This window comes from Musca domestica, unplaced genomic scaffold (assembly GCF_030504385.1).
Source record: "Musca domestica strain aabys unplaced genomic scaffold, Musca_domestica.polishedcontigs.V.1.1 11, whole genome shotgun sequence".
NCBI lineage: Eukaryota > Metazoa > Arthropoda > Insecta > Diptera > Muscidae > Musca > Musca domestica.
This window is the reverse complement of record NW_026712133.1, coordinates 8,446,419-8,472,113: the sequence shown is the minus strand read 5'-3', so window position 1 is coordinate 8,472,113 and position 25,695 is coordinate 8,446,419. Positions and strand designations below refer to the sequence as shown.

At 35.0% G+C, this 25,695-nt stretch overlaps 1 protein-coding gene and 1 long non-coding RNA gene across 3 annotated transcripts; one reads left to right on the top strand and one right to left on the bottom strand.

Moving 5' to 3' along the window:
• Window positions 1-16,664: 16,664 nt before the first annotated feature.
• Window positions 16,665-19,041, bottom strand: LOC101893158 (pre-mRNA-splicing factor Slu7). The gene is made up of 4 exons (XM_005187755.4): window positions 18,292-19,041; window positions 18,005-18,233; window positions 17,767-17,950; window positions 16,665-17,702 (listed from the first exon to the last, which is right to left on the bottom strand). The coding sequence occupies exons 1-4, from the start codon at window positions 18,887-18,889 to the stop codon at window positions 16,971-16,973; spliced, it is 1,743 nt and encodes a 580-aa protein (XP_005187812.2). The 5' UTR covers window positions 18,890-19,041; the 3' UTR covers window positions 16,665-16,970.
• Window positions 19,042-19,043: 2 nt separating this feature from the next.
• Window positions 19,044-25,567, top strand: LOC131806510 (uncharacterized). Of its 2 annotated transcripts, none has more exons than XR_009344066.1 (3): window positions 19,044-19,615; window positions 24,518-24,594; window positions 24,649-25,566. It is a non-coding gene; the product is annotated as an uncharacterized LOC131806510 (long non-coding RNA). The 2 variants fall into 2 exon arrangements; XR_009344068.1 differs by lacking the exon at window positions 19,044-19,615 and adding an exon at window positions 23,773-24,439 and having other exon boundaries at window positions 24,649-25,567.
• Window positions 25,568-25,695: the final 128 nt, after the last annotated feature.

Sequence of the window (25,695 nt, the reverse complement as noted above, 5' to 3'; positions counted from 1 at the left end):
TACCGTGGATAGATGTAAGAAAAATGGTTTATTGTAGGCACGTAGTGGACACAAATATCAAAAATCGTGTTTAGAAAAACGTCATATGCAGAATAGAGTTACCATGAAATAATTCCACCCAATTTGTTGCTCGTTAAGTGGAATTTAAAATGTCCATGTTGCATTTTTTAAAGACATACTCTTTAACAGGTGTATTATTGTAATATTTAAAAAAAATAATGGTTTAATTTCAATGATTCATATAAGATGATGAAAATGACGTTAAACACGCATATAATTTATATGTAAAACATTTTGCGAGTACATCAACAATTTTTGGTATATGGGTTAAGAAAATAAAAATTATTCCGTCATTTAATCTAAAGGGACAATATATTCCTAAATTAATAACAGCATTACTTGCCTGACCATAAACTCCACAATAAGGCTAAAATTTATATTTTCGGATAATCCACAACCGGGTCTAAATAATAAAATAAGTCAACATCAGAAAATATGAATTCAAAATTGTGAAGAATTTCCTTATAACTTGCACAAACTTGAACAAAAATATAGTTGGCAACCCTGTTGTGATTAGTGTCAAAAAATTGTGGTGCTCCGGTCTTTTGAAAAAATTGTTAGTTACATCTTTTATTAAATTAATTAATATGGTTAAAAAGTGTCTAAAAGTGTTCAATATTGGTTTTGCAACTCAAAGTATTAATTGGTGTAGTGTTTACACCCTACACCACATAGTTCTAAGGGTATTATGTCTTTCTGCATTTGTGTGTAACATGGAGAAGGAAGCGAAATAGACCCATAGTTAGCTTTGAGGATCTCCATAGAATAACTTTCTGAGTTGATTTATGCATGTCAGTCCGTCCGTCTGTCCATGTATTCTTGTGAACAAAATGCAGGTCGCATTTATTATTCGATTGAGATGAAATTTTCCAAACAATATTTGTTTGGCCCAAGGACGTACCCTATTGAAATTGGAGATAATCGGTAAAAATTTAGATATAGCTCCGAATATATATCTTCGTCCGATTTGCCTTTTATTGTACACCAAATTTGAATTTTGGACATACAACCAAATTAGGACTGAAAATAAGTATGCCAAATTTAATCGAAATCGGTTCAGATATAGCTATAGCTCCCATATACATTGTTCATCCGATTTGTTATTTTTGTCCTCCGCAGCCGTAATATGGATTCTGTAACAACAATATTTGGGGAAATATATCAAATGCAGCTTAGAAATACCTTCTATTGAATCTAGAAGATAGTATGTCAAATTTGGTGAAGATCGGTTCAGATATAGCTAAAGCTCCCATATATATTGTTTATCCGATTTGTTATATGTGTTGCCCACAGCCGTAATATGCACTCCGTAAGAACGATATTCAGGGAAATATATCAAATACAGCTCAGAAATATCTTTTGCCAAATTTTATCGAGATCGGTTTAGATTTGGATATAGCTCCCATATATATCATTATCTGATTTCAAATTAATTTTGCACCAAAAAGGCAATACAAGTCCGAATTTAACAGATACAAGTGCTTCGGCATATTTAGTCTTTTGAACTTTAAATTATAATTATAATCATAGCGTGTATGATTGAATTCTCCCATAAAAAACTTTTAATTGTTATGTGGAGCTCTACTAAAATAGCAATGTGGTGTGGGGTATCATAAAGTCGACCCGCCCGACTTTAGGACTTTCAATTTTCAAATTGTGTAGTTTTACATTCCCCCTTTTATCTTGTTTCTTTGTCAAATGTCATGTCAAAAGAGTTGCCAACATTTAAAAAAATTAATCTTGAAAAATATAGTTGTAACTTGTATATTAAAAAAGAAATAATTATAATTAAAATAAATGAAATGTCGTGCCCTTTTGAATTGTGTAATATTGTTGCATAGGATGAATTGTTGGTTTTGTCTTAATCAATGGCATGCAAAATGTGCTAGAATTAATGCAAAAGTGGTAGATACAATAAGAAATAATGTTGGTGTTCGTTGGTGTTGTGTGCAATGTAGGAAACTCTCTGCAGACTTTTACAATTTTGTAAAGGATTTGCGTCGGAATTGACATCGATGAAAAAAGATTTTTCCTCACTATCACTCCGATTTGAGAATTTTTCTACATTGTTTGAGAAATACCAAAAATTAGATGAGTTTGTGTCGTAGCCGTCAGTTTCTGGCCAGAAACGCAAAAGGGCTGCGAAAATGGCACCAACTAAGGGAATGCCTAGTCGCAGTTTCAGTTAATAGCACTGATACAACTGAGACTGGACGTGAACAGTCGTATGCCAGTGTTGTTACACACCCAGTTCCGGTAGTTAACAGCGGTATAAGTAAAGGGGTAAATAATCCTGATGTTATGAGTATTGATAGTGAGGTGTATAAGTAAACCTCACAATCTACTCGTGACTTTCAGGAATTATCACTTCCTTCACTTATCACTAGTGATCGTCCCGAGACTGTTACTGGCAAAACTCAACCTGTCCAAAGATCATTATCTATGGCTCCCGCCATGAAAATGATATTTGCAACAAGGTTTGCACCAGAAACAACGGCCGATGACATAGCTATTATATAAAATCAAAAATTGAGGGAGATTCCTTTTTGAGATGCTGTAAGCTCCGATCTGCATTTTCTGAAAGTAGATCTTCTTTCAAAATCGTTGTGCCTGAAAATATTTTTGTACAGTTAATTTTAAAAGAATTTTGGCCTGCTAGGGCATTTATTAAAGAACTCTTGGAGAGATCCGATAAATTAGCTCATTTGCCCTTAAGAAATTTGGTGCCAAAAAACTAAATGACTCATTTTCTATTTGCTATCAGAATGTAAGGGGGGCTTAATACAAAATTAACCAGTTTGTATACCGATAGCAATGGTTTCTATTATAATGTATTGGTTAAAAACATCTATATTAAATATTGAATTTTAAGTTTAAAATATCGGAACAACTCTAGTTTAGTAAAAACTCTTAGATTTTTTCGAAATTTTTTCCAGAGGTACGTATTTTTACCCTGATCCCGGGAAACTATTTTTTTCTTGGGGGACGGACCCGGGACCCCAGATTTTTGACCCAAAAGTCCGGGATCAAGACCCCGCCTGGACCCGGATCCACTTACCCGATATAGACAATATGGGTATCGATTGAAAGCTTATGGAAATACCAACAAGTGGTCATATGAAGGGGTAAGTTGTCATGGTTCGGAAGTTATAGTCAAATTATCGTTTTTTTGGACCCGGATTTTTTATGAAACCCCCAAAAAGTCAAAAAAGGGCCCATTATGGGGGACAACAAAATTGATGCCAAATTATAGCTGACACTTCTACCTTTCCAAAAAGGTTGAATTTGTGCTAATACCTTTACTGAGTCCAGAGATATGGGTCTTTCCATCCGCATAACCCGATTTTAACCAGTTCATTAAAATTATGTTTTTAATAAAAAAAAGTGTTTATTTCGCGTAGCAGTCGTCTGAATAACAAAAGTTTTCTAAATTTGGCACTTTTTGTAAATAGCCGGCCTTTGGCCGGGGCTTGAGATTTTCACCTATGGGTATGTCCGACCCCGGCTAACGCGAACAAAAGGTTCATAATTTCGGCACTTTTTGTAAATAGCCGGCCTTCGGCCGGGGCTTGAGATTTTCTCCTCCTGGTATGTCCTACACCGGCTAACGCGAACCAAAGTTTTCTAAATTGGATACCTTTTGTAAGTAGCCGGCCTTCGGCCGGGGCTTGAGATTTTCTCCTCTGGGTATGTCCTAAACCGGTTAACGCGAACCAAAGTTTTCTAAATTTGACACTTTTTGTATATAGCCGGCCTTCGGCCGGGGCTTGAGATTTTCTCCTCTGGGTATGTCTCACACTGTCTAGCGCGAACCAAAGTTTTCTAAATTGGATACCTTTTGTAAGTAGCCGGCCTTTGGCCGGGGCTTGAGATTTTCACCTATGGGTATGTCCGACCCCGGCTAACGCGAACAAAAGGTTCATAATTTCGGCACTTTTTGTAAATAGCCGGCCTTCGGCCGGGGCTTGAGATTTTCTCCTCCTGGTATGTCCTACACCGGCTAACGCGAACCAAAGTTTTCTAAATTGGATACCTTTTGTAAATAGCCGGCCTTCGGCCGGGGCTTGAGATTTTCTCCTCTGGGTATGTCCTAAACCGGCTAACGCGAACCAAAGTTTTCTAAATTTGACACTTTTTGTATATAGCCGGCCTTCGGCCGGAGCTTGAGATTTTCTCCTCTAGGTATGTCCCACACCGGCTAACGCGAACCAAAGTTTTCTAAATTTGACACTTTTTGTAAATAGCCGGCCTTCGGCCGGGGCTTGGGATTTTCTCCTCTGGGTATGTCCCACACCGTCTAGCGCGAACCAAAGTTTTCTAAATTGGATACCTTTTGTAAGTAGCCGGCCTTCGGCCGGGGCTTGAGATTTTCTCCTCTGGGTATGTCCTACGCCGGCTAACGCGAACCAAAGATTTCTGAATTTCATTCTTACGCAAAATATACCTTTTTTTATTGAAAACATAGTTTTAATGAACTGGTTAGAATCGGGTTATGCGGATGGAAAGACCCATATCTCTGGACTCAGTAAAGGTATTAGCACAAATTGAACCTTTTTGGAAAGGTAGAAGTGTCAGCTATAATTTGGCATCAATTTTGTTGTCCCCCATAATGGACCCTTTTTTGACTTTTTGGGGGTTTTATAAAAAATCCGGGTCCAAAAAATCGATAATTTGACTATAACTTCCGAACCGTAAGATCTTACCCCATCATGTGACCACTTGTTGGATAGGTATTTTCATAAGCTTTCCAACGATACCGATATTGTCTATATCGGGTAAGTGGATCCGGGTCTAGTCGGGGTCTCGAACCCGGACTTTCGGGTCAAAAATCTGGGGTCCCAGGTCCGTCCCCCAAGAAAAAAATAGTTTCCCGGGATCATGGTTAAAATACCTACCACTGACAAAATTTTCGAAAAAATTGAAGAGTTTTTACTAAACTAGAGTTAAGCCAAAATATCAAATATTTAGAAAAGATCGTGTTTGTCAAAAAGGTTGTGGCGTCCTTATTGCAGTTGATACCAAATATACCACTAATTTAATTGATCTAAATGATTTTCTTGATATAGAATTTGTTGGTGTTTCAATTGAATTGGGCAAATCTAAATTGTTTGTAACTTGCTCTTATATTCCACCTTCATCTTCACTTGACATTTATAATCAACATTTATCAGCAATAAATTTAATCACTGAAAAAATGAAAGATTTCGATCGCACCTGATTCTTGGTGATTTGAATACGCTTTCCATTAGGTGGCTTCCAATGCCAGATTCTGAAGCTTGGATTCCTTTGCCATCCGAAATGAACAGTACCCAGTATACATTTGATTTTTTAATAGTTTTTGTGACTTAAATTTTTGTCAAATAAACAGTGTGAAAAATTCCCACGGCAAAATTCTTGATTTGGCGTTTGTAAATATAACATAGCATTTTGATATATTCAGAATTCCTCCAATATACACTCCTGAAGATATGTACCATCCAACTTTATATATCTCCATGACTCACAGTTCACTTGACATTTATAATCAACATTTATCAGCAAATAAATTTAATCAGTGAAAAAATGAAAGATTTCGATCGCACCTGATTCTTGGTGATTTGAATACGCTTTCCATTAGGTGGCTTCCAATGCCAGATTCTGAAGCTTGGATTCCTTTGCCATCCGAAATGAACAGTACCCAGTATACATTTGATTTTTTAATAGTTTTTGTGACTTAAATCTTTGTCAAATAAACAGTGTGAAAAATTCCCACGGCAAAATTCTTGATTTGGCGTTTGTAAATATAACATAGCATTTTGATATATTCAGAATTCCTCCAATATACACTCCTGAAGATATGTACCATCCAACTTTATATATCTCCATGACTCACAGTTATGTAATTGAAGAAAGTCAGTCCGACTCATTTAAAACTGTCCTTAATTACAAAAAAAACTAATTCTCGAAAACTTAATACCCTCATTTCCTCCGTAAATTGGGATTCTGTGTGCCTGTGTAACAGCCATAAAGATCTGGAATATGTAATTGATAAATTTATGATAGTTTAAATAGATTTAAACTGGAATGTGTCCAAATACTAGAGTTAAAAATTGAAATAAATATCCATGGATAACCCATGAGTTATCAAGTTTAAAAAATTCCAAAAATAAGCTTTTTCGTAAATAAAAAAATGAGGCTTAACAATAGACTATACTAATTACTCTGTTGCTAGATCTAAATATACTTTAGAGTCTCGTAGATTGTATAATTTTTACCTAGACAAAATTAAAAATAATTTTAAAGCCAATCCTAAATTTTTTTATCCGTTACCGTTATATGGGGGATATACTATATTGTGGACCTATGTAGACAATTCCCTTTTAGGTAGTAAAGTGCTCACAAAGAAGACCTTGTGTAGAATTTCAGACAATTCCATTGAAAAATGTGGCGAAAATAATCAAAATACCGAATATCGGGGGGTAACGTTATATGGAGGCTATACGATATCGTGGACCTATATAGATAATTCTCTTTCGGGGGGTAAAGTGCTCACAAAGAACTCCTCGTGTGGATTTTCAGACTATTTCATTAGAAAATGTGGCTGAAATCGTCAAAATACCGGATATCGGTCGGTACTGTTATATGGGGGCTATACGATATCGTGGACATATATAGATAATTCTCTTCCAAGGGATAAAGTACTCACAGAAAACTCCTTTCATACAATTTCATTGAAAAATGTGGCTAAAATCATTAAAATACCGGATATCGGCCGTTATATACGATATCGTGGACTTGACCTGCCTGCAGACAAAAGAGAGATCTGTGCAAAATTTTAGATTTCTATCTTAATTCGTTTTCACTGTAGCGTGATTACAACAGACGGACGGACAGGGCGAAATCGTCTTACTTTGTTGGGTCTAAAATGCTTATTTCGATGAGTTACAAACGGAATGACGATCTTAATATACCCCCATACTATGCATGGTGGAGGGCATAAAAGGGGACATATTCACAGGGAAACAAGTAGTGAAGCGGTAAGTTCGACCAGACCGAACTTTTAATTAAAAAACGTTTAAATATAAAAACACTTAAATAAAAATATTAGGTTTTAATATTTGAATAGCGAAATCTGCAGGTTAATACAGTTGGTATCTTCGAAATATTACAAAGTAAGTGGTACCCTTATACGGGCGTGTCTACGGCGTATTTCAAATACCTCATTTGAAACAATTTCGTTGAAAAAAGTGGACCAGTTTCCACAGTAGTATCCTACATATGATAAAAATGCGCATCCGATTTCAGTAATCCCCAACGAAAAATGCGTCAACCACCACATATTTTAAAACTATGTTTTTTAAATATTTTTTTACAGTACATTTATGTACATTCTTGTGGATGGATTCGAACAGCCTTAGTTCATTACAATTACGCAAGATTCATGATCTTGAAATACGATATTTGAAACAATTCCGGCGAATAATGTCCCTAACATCAAACTTGAAACAATTCTGGTGAATAATGTCGCTAATATCATCAAAATACCGGACGTTCGAGGACGAACGTCAAATACGATATTGGAAACAATTCCGGTGCATAATGACGCTAAAATCATCAAAATACCAAATATTGGGAGGTTATATGGGGGCTATACGAAGATCTGGACCTGCATACACGATTTCTTGTCATATGCTGAAGTACCCATTACGAACTTCGCATACGAAATTTGGTAAGATCATCAAAATACCAAATATTGGGAGGTTCGGTTATATGGGGGCAATACAAAAACGTGGACCGACATGGCCCATTTAGAAATATAACCTGTCTACTGGCAAATACACATGGGTGCAAAGTTTTATCCTCAATCTCAATTCGTTCCGAAGATAGCGTGATTACAACAGTAAGACTGGCAGACGCCAAATCGTCTCAGAATTTTACGCTGATCAAGAATATATATACTTTGTTTGGTCTAACATGAGCATTTCGAGGAGTTACAAGTGGAATGACAAAGTTAAAATACCCTGTACGGTATGGATATAAAAAGGAGTGGTAATTAATAAACGAGTAAGTAAAGGCTATAGTCGTGCGGAGCACAACAATGTATAACAAAACCTCCTTAGGTACACTCCAAATTTTGTCGATTTTTATTTATTTATTTATTTTTTTAATAGTGCCATTCAGCCCTGAGCAAATGTTAGCTTTGGTTAATGTTACCCCTCTCTGTTGTGCTGATTGGCATTCAAAACAATTTCCAAAATGTTAAACTTCTGTCTTGTCCTTAACTCCCTCTTCATGCAAAATTGTGCGTCAATTGGTTTTTAATTTTGACCCGTAGAGCGACGGCAAAATCAGGAACATTTTAATGTTTTGATCCATTTAAACCTTAACTATACATCTTCAAAACCCTAACCCAACCTCCATGCAAAACTTCATATGTTTACTTTTTTTCAAATTTATACATTTGTCCGTATTGTAAATATTGGCTTCTGTCCAGCCCCAAATTTTAACTCCATGCTCCATGATTGTTTTATAATTGTGGCCTGTAGAGCAACAGCAAAATCAGGAAATGTTTTTGGTCCATTTCATCCGGGCCATAGTGTTGTAAGGCATAACAAATATTTTTTTAGATTTTATAACATTGGGCAATATTTCGACCTGTTCGTTACCAGAAAATGTGTTGTTTCCATTCCAATTTTCTTCCATTTCAAATATTATAAAAGTCAAAATAAACTGCACCGACTTGGTTGTATGATTGAATAAACAACGATGCTGAGCGAACTCAATTGAAAGCAACAAATCAGAGTTGGGATTTCCCATGGCATAATTACAGAAGGTAGAACAAAGCTACCATCTAAACACAATTATTTTTCTTTTGGTTCCCCTATTCTGTCAATACGTACATACACAGTTTGTATATGTGTGTGTATTGTTTTGAATAAAAAAGACAATAATTTGAGATTATTTCCAATTCAGGTGCAACAGAAATGCATATTTTCGAAGTTTGCAATTTGAGAATAAGAAAAGTTGCTCCACTTCAAGGAAATTAAAAAATACAACAAAAAATAAAAAAAAAATACAAAATTGTCTTAAATATGCTACAGTTGGAATGTTGGGGTTATTCCACAAAATTGAATCTAAAATAGTAGGACAATACAGTTTTATCCCAAAATTGTACAATATGTTTGCCCATTTCCTTCGAAAAAATGCATTTATTTTGCAACGAATTTAAAATCATTTCAAATGGTGGTAGCTTTGTTCTACCTTCTGTAGTTGTACCATGAGATTTTCAATTTTGTGGAATGACCTAAACATTTATGATTTTTTTTTTTGAAAAAAAGGAAAATAAACAATGCCAATTGTGTCGTGGTTGAAATGCGAGGTAGCAACATAGGCGAAAATTACAACAAAACAAATTTGTCGGAATTTACTTGACATATACAATTTTAGGCAAGTTTTTAGTTGTCAGGTTTGTTTGGGTTCATTAAAACTTCAAATATTTAGTTTTTACGAGAAAAAACTGTGGTTTTGTGAGTTAAAATTTTGGCACGGACTCAGAACTCTTTAAAAGCAAACAGCAGTAAAATTAAAAGAGGAATTGCAAAAAGAGACAAGGAATTATGAAATCGCTTCCAAGCTGAAGATATTTACAAAGCTTTTCCTTCAAATGGTGGATTTTTAAGGATATCCCTTGTACATCTCGAAATCTTCAAGAAATAGCTCTTAAATAAAAGTCAATGCTGAATATTACACTGGTTCTTCAAGTTAGTTTGGTTTGTATGAGTATAATGATGACCCGTTCGCCTCTTAAATTGTAAACTTTTTTGACCAGAGTACAGAATTTTTTAAAGAAATAATTGTGGCTATAATTGGCGCTATTTGAAAACAATACTCCCAGTTTACAAGAAGTGTATAATATGACCATTTATTTATGTATACCTTTTTTGCAATAATGATTATACATAGATAATTTTGGATGTGCAATAATGATTATACATAGATAATCCCAACTCTATACTCCTTCCTCCTTCCTTTTACAAACTATGCGTTTGATTTTGAACTCGATCACAAAATTTAAATTTTTATATATTTATGTTTATTTTTTCACTATGATGTTTGTTATGTATTTCTAGTGCGTATTCAAAATACTACAATTTGTTTATAATTGTACCGTGAATTGTTCCATATTTAAAAGTATAACACTATAAGACTCCAGTACAGAGTTGCATTTTTCCTAGCTTCTTGCAGTAGAGCAACCTTTCTGGTTGAGCCATTTTCAATACAAAAAGTCCAGCATACCTAACACACACACATTAAAATCAACCTACTTCATTTCGTTCGGAAGCTAAAGTGATTTCAACAGACGGACGGACATCGCTATATCGACATCTAATATTATGTTGATCATACTTTGAGGGGTCTAAAATGTATATTATTTATTTATTTATTCAAACTCATTTGTGTAATACAGGGCCTCTAAGACCATAAAATCATATTACATAGCTAGCAAAACCTGAGTATTTACTACTTATAATAAAATCCAAAAAAAAAATTAAAACTATAAAATAATTTCTCTTCATTGGCTCCCCAGCCATAATAATATAATAAGACAAGAAAAATATAGCGTCCAAACAAACAATAACTTAAATAGTTGTAATGCAATGCAATCATTATGAAGATAATTTCACCAAAATTCAGGAAATCAGAAACATGGCTATTTAAAAAAGAAAACTACAGCTCAAAAGAAGCAAAATGAATAAAAAGTTTCTTCCTAAAAACATTATTAGAGTTGGAAAATATCCTCAGTTCATAGGGTAATAGATTCTAATTCCGTTCAATTCTAACTAAGAACGATCTCGCATAAACATCTCTATAAATCCTTGGTATAACTATTTGAGGATTTCTTGTTGAATGAGAAAACATAACAAGTTGAAAAGTATCAGTCGGTATTGCCGACAGATATATACCCTCAGCCTACGTTAGATTATTTAAATATATTTTGGCTAGTGTTACGATTATTCAAACGTTTGACCCTCTATGCAGCAGGTTCCGAAGGAATGGGTCAATATTGTCCATTTCGTATCGGACCCAAAAATATGATATAAATATTGCGACGTTCCTGGTATGGATTATATCGACTTACACCTTCACCTTATATAAAAAATGTAATGATTGTAGAAATTGTTAAAATGTGGGTGATGTACCATATACCGAAATATTCCATTTTTATATTGGGCAAAATTACAAGAAAGGATATTTATATCCAATTTTATGAGAAATCATAAATTCCGATAAATTTCATATTCATATCAGGCTTCTTATTGAGAGAAATATTTGGGCATAGCAATTAGAAAAGAATTGCTAAATTGTTGTGAAAGTTATGACAGATAAAATTATTGAAAATTGTGACACTATGTGGGTGAGGTGCCAGAAGGGGTTCAAAGATATATATAAACTTCACGACAAATCTTGTGTTAGCAAACATTTTTGTATGTTTGAAAATTTGCAGAGAGTTGGATGCTTATTTCGCTTTATTTGAGCGTTTTGTTTTTCAAAATCTTGAACCCTATGTATTGGGGAGGTACCAGAAGAAATGGTTCGATCTATACCATCATTATAACAGATCTTGTGTTGATAGAAATATTCAGATGTGCCAAGTCTAAATGGAATCGAATGTTAATTGGGCGTTTTATGAGCCACATGGGCATTCAAAATTTCGACATTCTGTGGGGGAGGTACCAGAAGGAGTGGACCGATATATTCCATCTTAGCACCAGATCTTGGGTTTATAGAAATATTGGGATGTGTGAAATTTTAAGAAGTTTGGATCACATTTTATAAGAGTTATAATTATTCAAAATTTTGACCCTTTGTGGTGGAGGTACTTGATGGAGTGGACGGATATTGTCCATTTTCGCACCTTACCTAGCACTTAAGCAAATATTAGGATTCGCAAAGTTCGAGCAAAATCGGATCATGCTTTCTCTTTCTGTGCAGAAAATATATTTTTGCAAATTTCGACCTTTTGTGGGGAGCTACTTGATGGAGTGAACCGATATTGGCCATTTTTGCACCTTATTAGGTTTTGCAAAGATGGGGCAAGATCGGATCATCCTTTCTCTTTCTGTGCAGAAAATATTTTTTTTTTTAAATTTCGAACTTTTGTGGGGGAGGTACCAGAAGGAGTGGACCGATGTATTCCACCTTCACACCAGACTTTGGGTTAATAAAAATATTGGAATGTGTGAAATTTGAAGACCAATGGAGTCTTACTCACATTTGATAAGACTTGTTATTATTCAAAATTTTGACCCTTTGTGGGGGAGGTACTTGATAGAGTGGACCGGTATTGTCCATTTTCGCACTTGACCTAGCACTGAGAAAAATATTAGGATTCGCAAAGTTGGAGCAAAATCGGATCATCATTTACCTTTCTGTGTAGAAAATATATTTTTGGAAAATTTCGACGTTTTGTGGGGGAGGTACCGGAAGGAGTGGGCCGATATTGCCCATCTCCAAACTCGATCTAAGTTTGATAAAAATATTACGATGTACAAAGTTTGGACGAAATCTAGTGCTTCCTTCGAGAGTTATCGTGCGTACCAGACAGACAGACGGACGGACATCGCTAGATCGACTCCAAATGTCCTGAAACGGATTTGGTCCAAAGAGACCAGGGTCTAAACCCGTCATTTCGACTAGGCACGTTTTGACCGTATCAAAAGATATGTATCCTCTGTAGCCATATGGCTGAGGGTATAAAGATACTGTATAGCGATGTTGGTGTGCGACATTTAGTAATATTATAAAAGGCAACAAGAATTCTATAAGACACAAAATCGGTAAGAGAATACCCCAGAAAAAGTTTAATATATCTAGATATATGATTCGTTCGGGGAACGTTGTAAACAAAACGCACAACTGAATTCAAAATTCTCTGTAAACGTGTAAAATTGATCCCGATACAGACCGAGATTACTTCCAAACCATATAGGATGTTAGACACCAGCACAGCATGAGCTAAATATTTTCTAATACGAAGAGGCATATATAATTTGGCGGAATAGATCTTTCTCAACAAAAAGCAAACTCTTCCAGATAAAGCATCAATATGTTGTCTAAAAGATAGTTCAGTATCCACTATAACACCTAAAATTTTGTGGTGAGTAACAAATTTAATATTATTGTAATTTAAATGAACATTGATATCAGAAGCCGCATTATTCCTCTTACCAAACATCAAAGCCTTAGTTTTTGACGGATTAATTGTAAGATAATTTGTCGATGTCCAATTATAGAATTGCTGCAGACATTCATTTACATTGCTTTCAAACAAAGATAAGTTATCACTATCTCCAGTTAAAATGAAGAAAATGTCATTAGCAAACTGCAACGTTTCACAAGATTTAAACTGCATGGTATTACACAAGTCATTAACATAAAGAAGGAATAATAGTGGTCCCAGTATAGAACCTTGCGGCACACCACTATTTAAACTCACTGGGTCAGATTGGCTACCATTGATAGCAACAAACTGTGATCTATTTCTGATAAATGAATAAATCAGTTTACAGGCAGTTCCAGAAAAATGAAAATTATCTTTTAATTTAGTGAATAAATGACCAAAGTTAATGGAATTGAACGCTTTTGACAGATCAAGAGATAAAAGGACACTTAATTTTCGTTCATTAATATTATGGCGGATGAAATTAGTGGATTTTAAAAGTAAGTGTGTGGTGTTGTGCCTCTGGCGGAATGCAAATAATTTTGAAATTGCTGGTAGGATTGATATTGGACGTAAGTCATCTGGACTATGTACGTTCTTAGCTTTTGGTATAGGAACTACTCGGGCATTTTTACAAGCTAATGGGAAAGAGGAACAAGTCAAGATGAAATTGACCAAATCCAAAATACAGTCATATATGTAAGGAATGACAAGTTTTATAAAGTGGATTGGTATTCCATTAATACCAACCGCATTCGACTTAATTTTATAAATCGCCTCAAAAATCTCAACCACGGAAACACATCTAAAGGAAAAGGAAGTAGTGTCATTAAATTGAGTTATATGAAAATTATCATCCGACGTAGAATTGGCCTGTGCGAAAAAAGTATTTATATAATTGACATCAATAGCAAATTCTGCGCTATCATGATGCACACATCCCGAATTCCTGAGCACTTTCCAAATTCCAGACGAACTCATATTATCAAAAAGCTTTGAAAAATATCTCCTTTTATTCCTACGAATTATTGTCCTTGCTTTGTTACGATACCTACAATACTTTACCCAATTCTACTGAGACTGATTTCTCTGGAAAGCAGAATATGCTAGATCCCTTACAGATCTTGCAAAAGTAACGTCCCTTGCCATAAACCAACGATCTGAAGAAAACTGTATCTTCTTTCTAACAATTGGTACACAAGAAAAAAGATCAGCAAGCAAATCACCTTAATAAAAACATTTTTCATTTACATCGATTGAATTAGACATTGCATTATTATCAAAGGACTCAAGAAGGCTAAATAACCTAATCCAATTAATATTGTTAAAATCACGGAACTCTATAAAATCGGACGGGCAATGGACATCGAAATCTAGAGATGCAAAAATAAGAGCATGGTCAGACACAGACGGACATTGAACCTGATCAAAATATCTCACACATGAACTATCACTTGTAAGCATATAATCAATAAGTGAGGTTGATCTTCTACATAAGTTAAAATGTGTGGGCATGGAATTATGTACGATAGATATATTATACTGGGCACAGATAGAACGAAAAGCATTGGCTCTGGATGTGTCAAAGAGGTGTTAAAATCCCCTAAAATAAAATCTTTGGAATATTTAGGAAATAGGTATCTATGGTGGCATTCAAATTCAACTAAATTTCCATTGGGCAAATAATATTTGAATACACAACTTTATAAGAAATTCCGCAACGCATAAATATCCCTACACCCCCACCTCTGCCAGGACGATGTCGGTCATTCCGACAGAACTTATATCCAGGCAAGGAAACAGCTTTACTACAAATTTCAGCCGACAGCCATGTTTCTGAGACTGCAAAAATATGAAATATGCCATCTCTTAAGATTTGCCGCAACTCTTCAATCTTTGACAAAGGTTTAAGACTTTGGCAGTTTAGATGAGCTAACTTGAAACTGCGGTCAAATGGGCAAAGTACATCCTTTATGTATGAGTTATTATTCACGACTGGACCTAGATTATCACGTAAGGGCATAATAAATCAAAAAAACAGTTTGTGGGGGGAACCAAGAATCGAAATAAAAAACTAATACTATACAATATAAATGCATTTAAAACGAATTCAAAATTCAAACTTAATATACTCATACAGCTGATCATAACATTCTAAGAAATGAGATCTAATACAGAACATTAGAAAACTAGTTATTGAAATGCAAGTATTAAAAAAATTTGAAAGTGTCAAATACTGCTTAAGTGGAAACATCTGGGGATTCATTCAAAAGTGAGGCAGCATTCTTGAGTGTAACGCTCGTTAAGATACACACCTTTAGTTAAATCTCTACAGGCTCCATCCATTATATCACACGCCTTAAGTTTTGAAGTATTCCTTCATTATACAGTCACAGGCATGCACATTATTAAATTTGACCAGAATCTGTGTCTTCTTGCTTATGTAAGATTCGTGGCTAATGTCACTGCTAAAGATTGGTACCTTGAAAAATGTGCCCAAGGATAGAACAGGGGCAAGAAGATCTTCGATTCCCGCTGGCAATCCACCAATTAACATGTCAGCTCTGTTCAGTCTCCGATGCAATCAGCTCCGATGCATCTCAGCTTGCAGATCAGATAGTTTTGATGATGCATTAGATTCCACATGATTAATACGATCGTTGCAAGTTTTTATGTCACTCCTAATTTCAGTAAAACACGAAGACATTTCATTTTTTATATCATCCTCCATACTATGGAGGAGGGTGTAAAAAACGTTGGAAGAATTTAAGAGATGCTCCTACCCCTTTGTCATACCTCAGCGCGGTGCGAGCATTTTAATAACTTTGGATTTAACTCATAAATAAAACTTCTGTTTTCTAATTTTTTTCTTGTGCGCCTAATTGAACAGAACTGCAAGTATGTAAATCCTTTTACTACGACAACCGATGTTTCCTTCATGAAATCGGAAAAATTGCAAAACTAGTAGATTCTTGCAGGTTCTGGGACAGGGCAAAAATTTTCAAAATACTTATATGTTTTCTTTGTTCCAGCACCTGCAAGAATCTACTAGTTTTCCAATTTTTTATAACATAAAGGCTAAACATGTTATCGTAGTAAAATCTTTACATTCTTGCAGGGCATACATTTCAAAATACTTATATGTTTTCTTTATTCCAGCACCTGCAAGAATCTACTAGTTTTCCAATTTTTATAACATAAAGGCTAAATATGTTATCGTAGTAAAATCTTTACATTCTTGCAGGGCATACATTTCAAAATACTTATATGTTTTCTCTGTTCCAGCACCTGCAAGAATCTACTAGTTTTCCAATTTTTATAACATAAAGGCTAAATATGTTATCGTAGTAAAATCTTTACATTCTTGCAGTTCTGGGGCAGATCATTTTTGAATTATTCCATGTTTATGTTAGAGCTTGTTGTAGGGTTAACCTACTTTGAAAGGATTTATTTGAAGTATAAATAATGGATATGACAATTTTAATCCCTTTATAATTGAACGTACTGTTATTTTTGTTTTGTTTTTTCTCTGCTTCAGTTTATCCTTCTTTAGTTTTCACAAAAGAATAATTTATATGTTAAATAACAAGATAAAAAAAGTTATTTTACTCTAGAGCGTTGTAGAGTTACAAGTATCTGTTCCGAGAAAGAAGAAGCATATTACGGAGTTAATGCCACTTTCGATCGTTTCTGTGACATGCCTGTTAATTCATTTCATAAATTGTAGCATTGGGTCCTCCTCCCTTCTGCGTTTTCTCTGCCAATCTTCGATTTCTTCTTCTGTAGGTGCCTTAACATCATACATACTGTTGTAAGGTCGTTTTCTCTCATCGTCCACTTCGGTTTTATCCCTCTTTAGCCCTTCTTGCGATTTTGATTGTTCCATTTGTTTCTTCGATTTGGCTATTTTCTTTTCTAACTTTCTTATCTTTTTAGCTCGTTTTCGTTCTTTCTTTTTCATTTTCTTCTTATTTTTTGTATTTTCTAAAGCCGCTTTCTGCAACTCTTTCTCTTCTTCCGATGACGAGCTTGAACTGGATGATGAAGAAATCTCCGAGTGGTCATTGACAGTACCTTTTGTTTGTTTTGTACAAAGGATTATGTCGTCAGCTAGCCGTTCCTTTGATTCCATATCGGTAGATGTTTCTGGCATTGCTTCAGGATCTTTCAGACCTACACAATACGAATTTTTTATAAACGATTTACAACATTTGTAGCCCCAGCGGCCTCCATTGTAATAACTTCCCCAAATGGACATATGGTTGTTGACTAATACATCTTCTTCGTAAATGCTACGAGCCTTGGGTTTTTCCATTCCCTTTATAACTTTACCACTTCTTGAATATTCAATGTATTCTTCGGTTTGTGCTAAGAGCAGAGATTTTGGAGGAGCTTGTAAATGTTCATCGCCGCCATATTTCTCAACAATGTGATCCTTAGTCTAGAATAAAATGACAAAATATTCATGTTATAACATATAATAAAAAAACAAAGCAGAGGCTTACACTAGATTTAAATTGTTCCTTCTTTTTCTCGTATTCTTTTTGTAACAGTTCCAATTTGGTGGGTTCCGCTAATAAGTGCACATCAACGCCCTTACCGTGAGCTTCCCACGCAAACAATTGTGCCGTTGCGTGCTTAGTCGTGTCGCCTGAGAATCTTACAAAATTTTCACCGGCAAATTCAGCTCTAAGAAAGGAAAGGGATTAAAATAGTCCTAATCAGGGTATAAAATACACTTACTCTTCAGCTGGCACTTTAGGATTTGGATTATCACGCATTGATCTTGTTTTAGGGTCATAGTATGCGCTGTTGGGGTCTAAATTCCTTAAGTATTTAGCAGTATCTTCCCTAATACGTAAATTACGGACTGTAATACGTTGTTTTGAATCTACTTTTGTGCCTGGCATGTCAACTTCGTCTACGTATTTGTCTTCGTTGTTGTCATCGTCGGATAGTTCCGCATCGGGATCTACTCGTTAAAAAAATAAATAATTTATGCTTCTAAAAACTGATTTCCTATTACATACCATTCTTTAATTTTTCTGCTTTCAGTTGTCTCTTTGTTTCCTCTACTTTTTCATATTCTTCTATTATTTCCTTGTGACATGCTGGATCATACGAGCTCCATCGATCGCGTTTTTCGTCATAATTAACCGATTCCTCTTTGATAATAAATTCATCATGTACAACAATTGACTCAGAATACCTAGCTAAAAGTTTCCGTGGCCTTTCCAAACAATCTTTTCGTTTATGGGTCATGGCACCGCAATTTTCACATGCCCCTTTTCGGAACTTTGTAACTAGGCGAGAAGTGTCAACTCCTTTGGGCGCTCGCTTCTCCAATTCTCCCCGGTCCTCGCTTCTTTGCGGCCGTTGATGTTTAAGCGTTGGACCCTGGGCCCCATAATACCACGGAGCGTTTGAAATGTACTGTGGAATATGTGGGTTGATATCACGACCCTCCTCATCAACAGCAGCAGGTGCAGTACCAGCCTTTCGTGCCTCTTCTAGTTCTTTAGCTTTACGCCAATCCTCACGAGATTTTTTCTTCGGTTCTTCATCATCTAGAGTTTCTTTATTGTGGATGATCTGGGACACGGGATTTCGCACTGTCTGGGAACTCATTTCAATAATATCGATTCTAGGGGTGTGTAGATCGACTTTCTCTTGGGTTGAATAGTTCACGGAGGATCTAGTTCCTTAAACGACTTTTAACAAAATGTTGCGTGAGCGCACGATTTGATTCATAACATGGTAGAAGAATACAGGTAGACGCATAAACGCTTGAGAACAATTCTAAATGTTTTTCAAATACAAGTAGATTGACAGAGGTTATTATAATATGCGTTTTCAACAATTTTTACAAATTTAAATAATTTTCATTCAAAATTTTCAATTCCAAAATCTGTTTGACAGTTCATTGTCCCAGCAGCTGCGTCGATGCGTCTATCTATATTCTTCTGCCATGATTCATAACAAATGCTATTACGCGTTTACATACAAAATAACTGTTTACCCGGGTAACAGTGTAAAGTAAAGTAAAGTAAACTTTATTAGAGTCTTCTTCTTTCTCTTTGGTAAATGTACGTACAAATCGAATGGTTAACATGTTTAACTTAGAACTATAGTCGTCTTGTTCTATTATACAGTGAAGTCGTAAAGATATGCTACTTAGCGTAATATGAGAATGTATTATTTTTCGTGCAAGGTGAAAAGAGAAAATGAGGCTTGCTCCCGGCCTCCGCTGATACGAGCAGCGCTTTGACGTCTGCAGTAATAATAAATAAGCAATCAAAACAAACTAAAAAACTAAATAACAAAGTGGTCTGTTAAAACAGTGTCGAACAGAGGGTATAAAAGTGATAGTTTTTAAATATAATTGTATACTTAATGTATAGTTTATCACAGTTAATCGAGTGCTCAAAGAGCTTTTGTTTATGTGTAGTAAAATAACATTATCACAGATAAATGTATCATATAATAATAATCGAGTGCTCAGTGAGCTTATATGTAAAAACAATTATATGGAACCTTATGTGGTATATTAAGTTGCTATATAGTATACAATGTAAATAAGAATAAACTTATTTATCTATCCTCTGTGACAGCCAGACGCGATTTTTTGGTAGAATTGTGGCAAGTTGTGGTCAAGAAGGCTTTCAAGCGTTTCGTTCAAAATTCCTGCAGATGATAGGTAGGAGGATTGTGACCAGGAAATTTCTTTTTCAATTTCATAAATTTCATTCATCAGATAGTTTTCATGCGTGGCAAGTTTTTCGACGAATGTTAATTGTTGGCGTTGGGCATATTCACAAAGAGGAACAACATTTGACGCAGTATAAATGTGGGTGTTTGAGTATCGTTTATGTTCATTGATGAAGTTTTTGTTGATACATTTCCTTATAATTTTTCTTTCCAGGACTTCTAATTCTTTGGCCACTGTTGGGGAAATAGAGAACCAGATCGGAAATCCATAGAGCAAAATAGGACGGATTGCTACCTTGTAGAGGAGGAGTTTTGTTTTTTGAGGTAGGTGTTTATTGTTTAACACATATGCAAATCTTGCTAAAACACCTTTTCCTTTTTTCATGATTGAGCGGGCATGGAAATTAAATTTCATCAAGTTGTTGAATTGGATGCCGAGATATTTGAAAGAGGTTCTGAATGGTATGTTTACGCCATCCAAGGACAGTTGTAGTGATTTGCTCTCTGGGACAACGTACCATGGACATTTTCCGGAGGCGTTACGTATGCAGATTGCAACAGACTTCGCGGCGTTTATTTGTATACCCCACTTTTTGTAGTAGCTGTTGATGTTCTGAAGGTGATTTTTTGCGTTATTTAATGCAGTTGATGGTGATGTGTGATGTGCATAAATGAGGCAATCATCGGCGTATAAAATTGCTTTTGAGTTTTGACTAATGTGAGGGAAGTCGTGAAGGAATAGATTGAAGAGAAATGGTGCCAAAATACTGCCTTGTGGAACTCCGCTATTTACTTCTCCTGGAGGTGATGATGCGTCATTTATATGGACGGAAAACGTTCTTGATGTGAAGAAACTTTTCATCATTTTTATTAAATATGGGTCAATGCCAATTTCTATTAACTTGTAAATAATTCCGACGTGACATATTGAGTCAAATGCTCTTTGAATGTCTAACGATATTGCCACGGTACACATTTTGTTCCGCAAATTAGAAGTTATATCGTTATGGAACTTGAGAAGAGCATGTTGGGTAGAATGTCCGGGTTTAAATCCAAATTGGTAGACAGAGGTCGGATCTATTGTGAGTTCATTCAAAATTTTTTCTTTCAGGATTAACTCGAAGATTTTCCCAATGTTGGACAACAACGAAATTGGCCGAAAGTCATCAACAAACATAGCATTCGGCTTTTTTTTAATTGGAATGATTTGGGCGCGTTTCCATTGTATTGGAAAATACCCATTGTTGATGCAATTGTTGAACAGACAAGTGAAAAATCTTATTGTTGAGTCCGGAAATTTTTTAAGTATAAAGTTTGATATGCCATCGGATCCACAAGATCTTTTTGAATTGGTAGTAGCAATAACACTCTTTACTTTTTCAGGAGTAGTAAAATGATGGGAGTCGGGATTGTCCAGGACATTGAATTCGTCATTGAAAGTGTAAATGTAAGGTGTTGTGGCGTCAATACACGATGAAACCCTGGAATTCAGATCGTGAACTGGATGTAGAGGCAATTTCTCTATGAAAATTGAAGAATAAAATAATTGAAACTTATTTGCAATTTCAGTGTTGTTTGTAATAATACTGTCGCCGTGTTGAAGTTTTTGACAAAAAGATGAGTTTGTTTTTTTTTGTAAATTGGGAAATTTTTTTGAAAGCTGATGGTCCGGGTTTGATTTTTTCCAGCTTGTTGCTAAACATGTTGGCAGATTCTATTTTTATGAGCTCCTTTATTATGTTTTTAAGTAATTGAACTTGTTTTGAGAGAATTATGTACTCACGGTTGATTCTGTTTCCTGTACGGTGGAAAATTTTTTTCAGTTCTTTCTGCCATTGGTGTTTGACTTTAAGAAAGTTTTTAGTTCTATCGGAAAGAGGGAATTTTCCGTCTTTTATGAATATCTTTTCTGAATTAGAGCTGTGAATGCTGTTAAATTCATTGTTGAAGTTCTCGATGATCATTTCAATCTCATTGTTTTCGAGATTTTTATTTGTCGGTGGCATAATTTGTTGAGTTATTGTCTCCAAATTTCTACGGAAATCATGCCAGTTTGTATTTTTGTAAGATGTGAAGATGATGAGATGTGGGCTGAATAAAAAATGGTCCAAGTAAGACGGTCCATTTGGGTATGACGGCGAGGTGTCACAAAGCCGCGTGACATCTAAGGAGTTGTTACTTAGCCATGAAAACAAAACTTTACCATTTGAATTTTCGTTCAAATCACCCCATACAGGATTTTTGGAGTTAAGGTCACCACCGATGATAAATCCATCAAAAGAAGTACAGAATTCCAAAAGTTTATTTAGATCTGCTTCGAGACTGTTGACAGGATAACTGCAAGGTATATATACCGTGCCAATCAAGAACATTTTAGGTCCGTTGTTTGAAGAAATTTCTACTTGTATGAAAGAAGTATTAATGCCAATATCGTTTTTTTGTATTCGAGTGAAAGTTATGTCATTTTTCACTATTACTGCTGTTCCAATAGGTGAGTTGTCGTATATAAATTTGTATCCGTCTAATTTGACGTAACGGTTCTTTCGAAGGTGACATTCTTGAACAAGAGCAAAGTCAATTTTATCGCAATAAATGGTAAGATATCTATAGCCAAAGGTTAACCCAAAAGATTAACCCAAAAGGTTAACCCAAAAGGTTAACCCAAAAATTGACGTTAAAATCACGAAAAAAAGAAGAAGCTAAATATGGAATTTATACCACACTCGATTGTGACATGTCTGTTAATTCATTTCATAAATTGTTGCATTAGGTCCTCTTCCCTTCTGCACGAATAATAGTAAGAAATACACGGATTTCAATGAATTTACAAACAAAAACTTTAGCGGGTTTAAAAGGGAGAATTGACAAACCATAATAATTTTAGCGTATATTTCCCATAGTCAAAATTTATTGTAATTTTTATTGGATTTAATTAACCCGGACTTGTATGAAAACGTACTTTTGACCCAATACGATTTTCGTAAAAAATAAGCATATGTTGATTAAATTATGGTGCAAAATGCTGGCTTATGGCGAGAAGGTTGTTCAGAAACGCAAACTTTTTGGAACGAGACAAAAGATCCAATGCGCCATGGTACAAAAATTTATAAAGCCCATTTTAGGCCCCTAGTAGAATAATACATTTAACAGCAAGCTCTTACCTGATTACGTTGTGCTGTAATACTAGTGACAAAATCGATATGATTTTTTTTTTAATTTAGCTCTTGTGGATTAAATTATATTTCAAAAAAAAAAAAATAATATCTATAGAATTTAATTTTTGCCTTAACATGGTTGTTTAGAAGACGAGAGAACAAAATGTGTGAAAATTGTATACATTTTTGCTGAAAACTATTGACTTTTTGTACGCATCAGAAAGTTTGAACTGATGTACCAAAGGTGAACCACAATACTCTGTTATAGAGAACATGACTCTATATTAGAGTCGATATCGAAAGAACACGTTCGCATGCCTTTTACACGACGTTCCCCTAAAATCTATCAGAACGAAAAAATGTACGAAAGTCAAAGCGAACGAAAACGTAAGCATTTCAGTGCAATTTTGCGTTCCACTATCTTCTTTCTTTTGCACGCATGCGAACACAAATGTCACAATCAGCCACTTGAGTGTTTGCTGTCGTATGACAACAATTCAGGTTTTTTTTTTTCAAAATAAATATTGCTTGATTGAAAATGGGAAAAAGGCAACAGCCTATTCCACGATCTCGAAAGAACACGTTCACATAACTTTTACACGACAAACAGCTGATTTCCGTTCCACTAAAATCCATCATAACGAAAAATTGTACGAAAATCAATGCGAACGAAAACGTAAGCATTTCAGTGCAATTTTGCGTTCCAATATCTTTTTTCTTTTGCACGCATGCGAACACAAATGTCAAAATCAGTCACTTCTGCGTTTGCTGTCGTATGACTACAATTCAGGAAATTTTTTTCAAAATAAATATTGCTCATTTATCTTCTAGCATATCTAAAAGAGCCCGAAAAACTTTCTTCGACACAAGAAAATTGGTCACAAAAAATTTAAAAAAAAAATGTAAAAATACAATCATACTTAATGGTTGTTAGATACTTCAAACAAATTGGAAGCGTCTCTTAAATGCCTCCGTGGTACATTTTGAAGCCCCTAAACATAATTTTCATTTTTCATCATCAATATTCATTTTTTTATTTTTTTTAAGAACACAAGTAATTCGAACACAATCACTGGGAATATTATTTTGTTTCTTTATTTACAATTTGTTTGTTTACAACCGAACTGTCAGTTCAGGCACAGCCAGCTTACGTATGGTTGTATTTTTTATTGCTTTTTCGCGTTTAAATCAGTCATTCTGGGGTTTTTTGCTTACATTCGCAATTAATTTTTAAAAGGTATATTTAACAGAACTCGTCACGTAAAGCTATGCGAAAGAAAGAACGAATATTAGTGAAACGCATTCTAATACGAAAGTGAGTGACTACCTTTCGTTCGCACAAATTTTCTTTCAATATCGTCAACAGGCTGATAAAGTTTCACACTGTTTTTAGATGTAAACTGGATTTGGACGTGGTGTGGAGATTTAGCGGTTTCCAGGGAACGGATCGGTTCTTCCTCGAGGCGTAAGGTAAGTATTGGTATGGTAAGAAAACGTAAGCTAAGTATGCAGTTTCTTTTTTAGATTTTAGCGTTTAATTACGTGCGTTAATTACGTGGAATGGAAAACGATGGGAGAAAAACCCCACTTTCAACGGCTAACATTTGTATAGAAACATATATTTACCACAAAATATACAAGATGAGTATAGTTTACACTAATTCCCCAATGGTTTTCCTTCACAAATATATGTTTTAATAAATTCTTTTTTATCAAACACCGAGAATTTAATTATGTGTGCTGTCGTCCGTCTATCTGTCTGAGAGCGACGTATAAGAAGGTCTGAGAAAAATACCAGAGCATGCCGGTTTGGCAATGCAACAACACTGCGCATCCCTCGGTGGATTAGATGTATGATGAATGTGGCTCCAGGAAGATATCGGCTGACGTTCTTTACTGTTTTGTTTGATATCTAGGCAACGTTCCGGGTTTCGTATAGACTTTAAGTTTTGCTAACTTCTATTTCAGTATCGTGTATTTATAGCTTTGTTTAAAACAAGTTTTAATGTTTGTCCATTTCAAATTTGTAATTAATTTTGTATTTTAATTTATTTTGATTCAGGTTTCATTACTTTTATTCTTAATTTTCTTTTTTCAAGGAAGGTTCTTGTTTAATTTTTTATATATTCATATTATTATTTTCTTTATATATAATAAAGGTCCACTAAATACTAAACTTTTATCTATACAGCATTATTCTTTGCTCTGTTAGCCACACGCCCAACCGTCTTCGTGGGTAAAGCAAAACGGCTCGAAATTTAATCAATTTTCATAGAGGACATTTTTCTAGTCATTTTGTCATAGGCTGTAGTACTCCCGTAAATAATGTTGCTGAAGTCATTAAAATACCGAATATTGGGAGGTACCGTTATATGGTGGCCTATAGAAGGTAAAACAAAGCTACCCCCTAAATAGTTTATTTCTTTTGGTGCCCTTATTCTGCCAAAACATATGGCAAGTGCGCCTAAAGGTACGGTTACACTGGGCAAATATTTGATCGAAATTTGTTTTCCCATATTTGACTGAACAAATGTGAAATTCATACAGAGTTGATTCGATGTTCACATTACA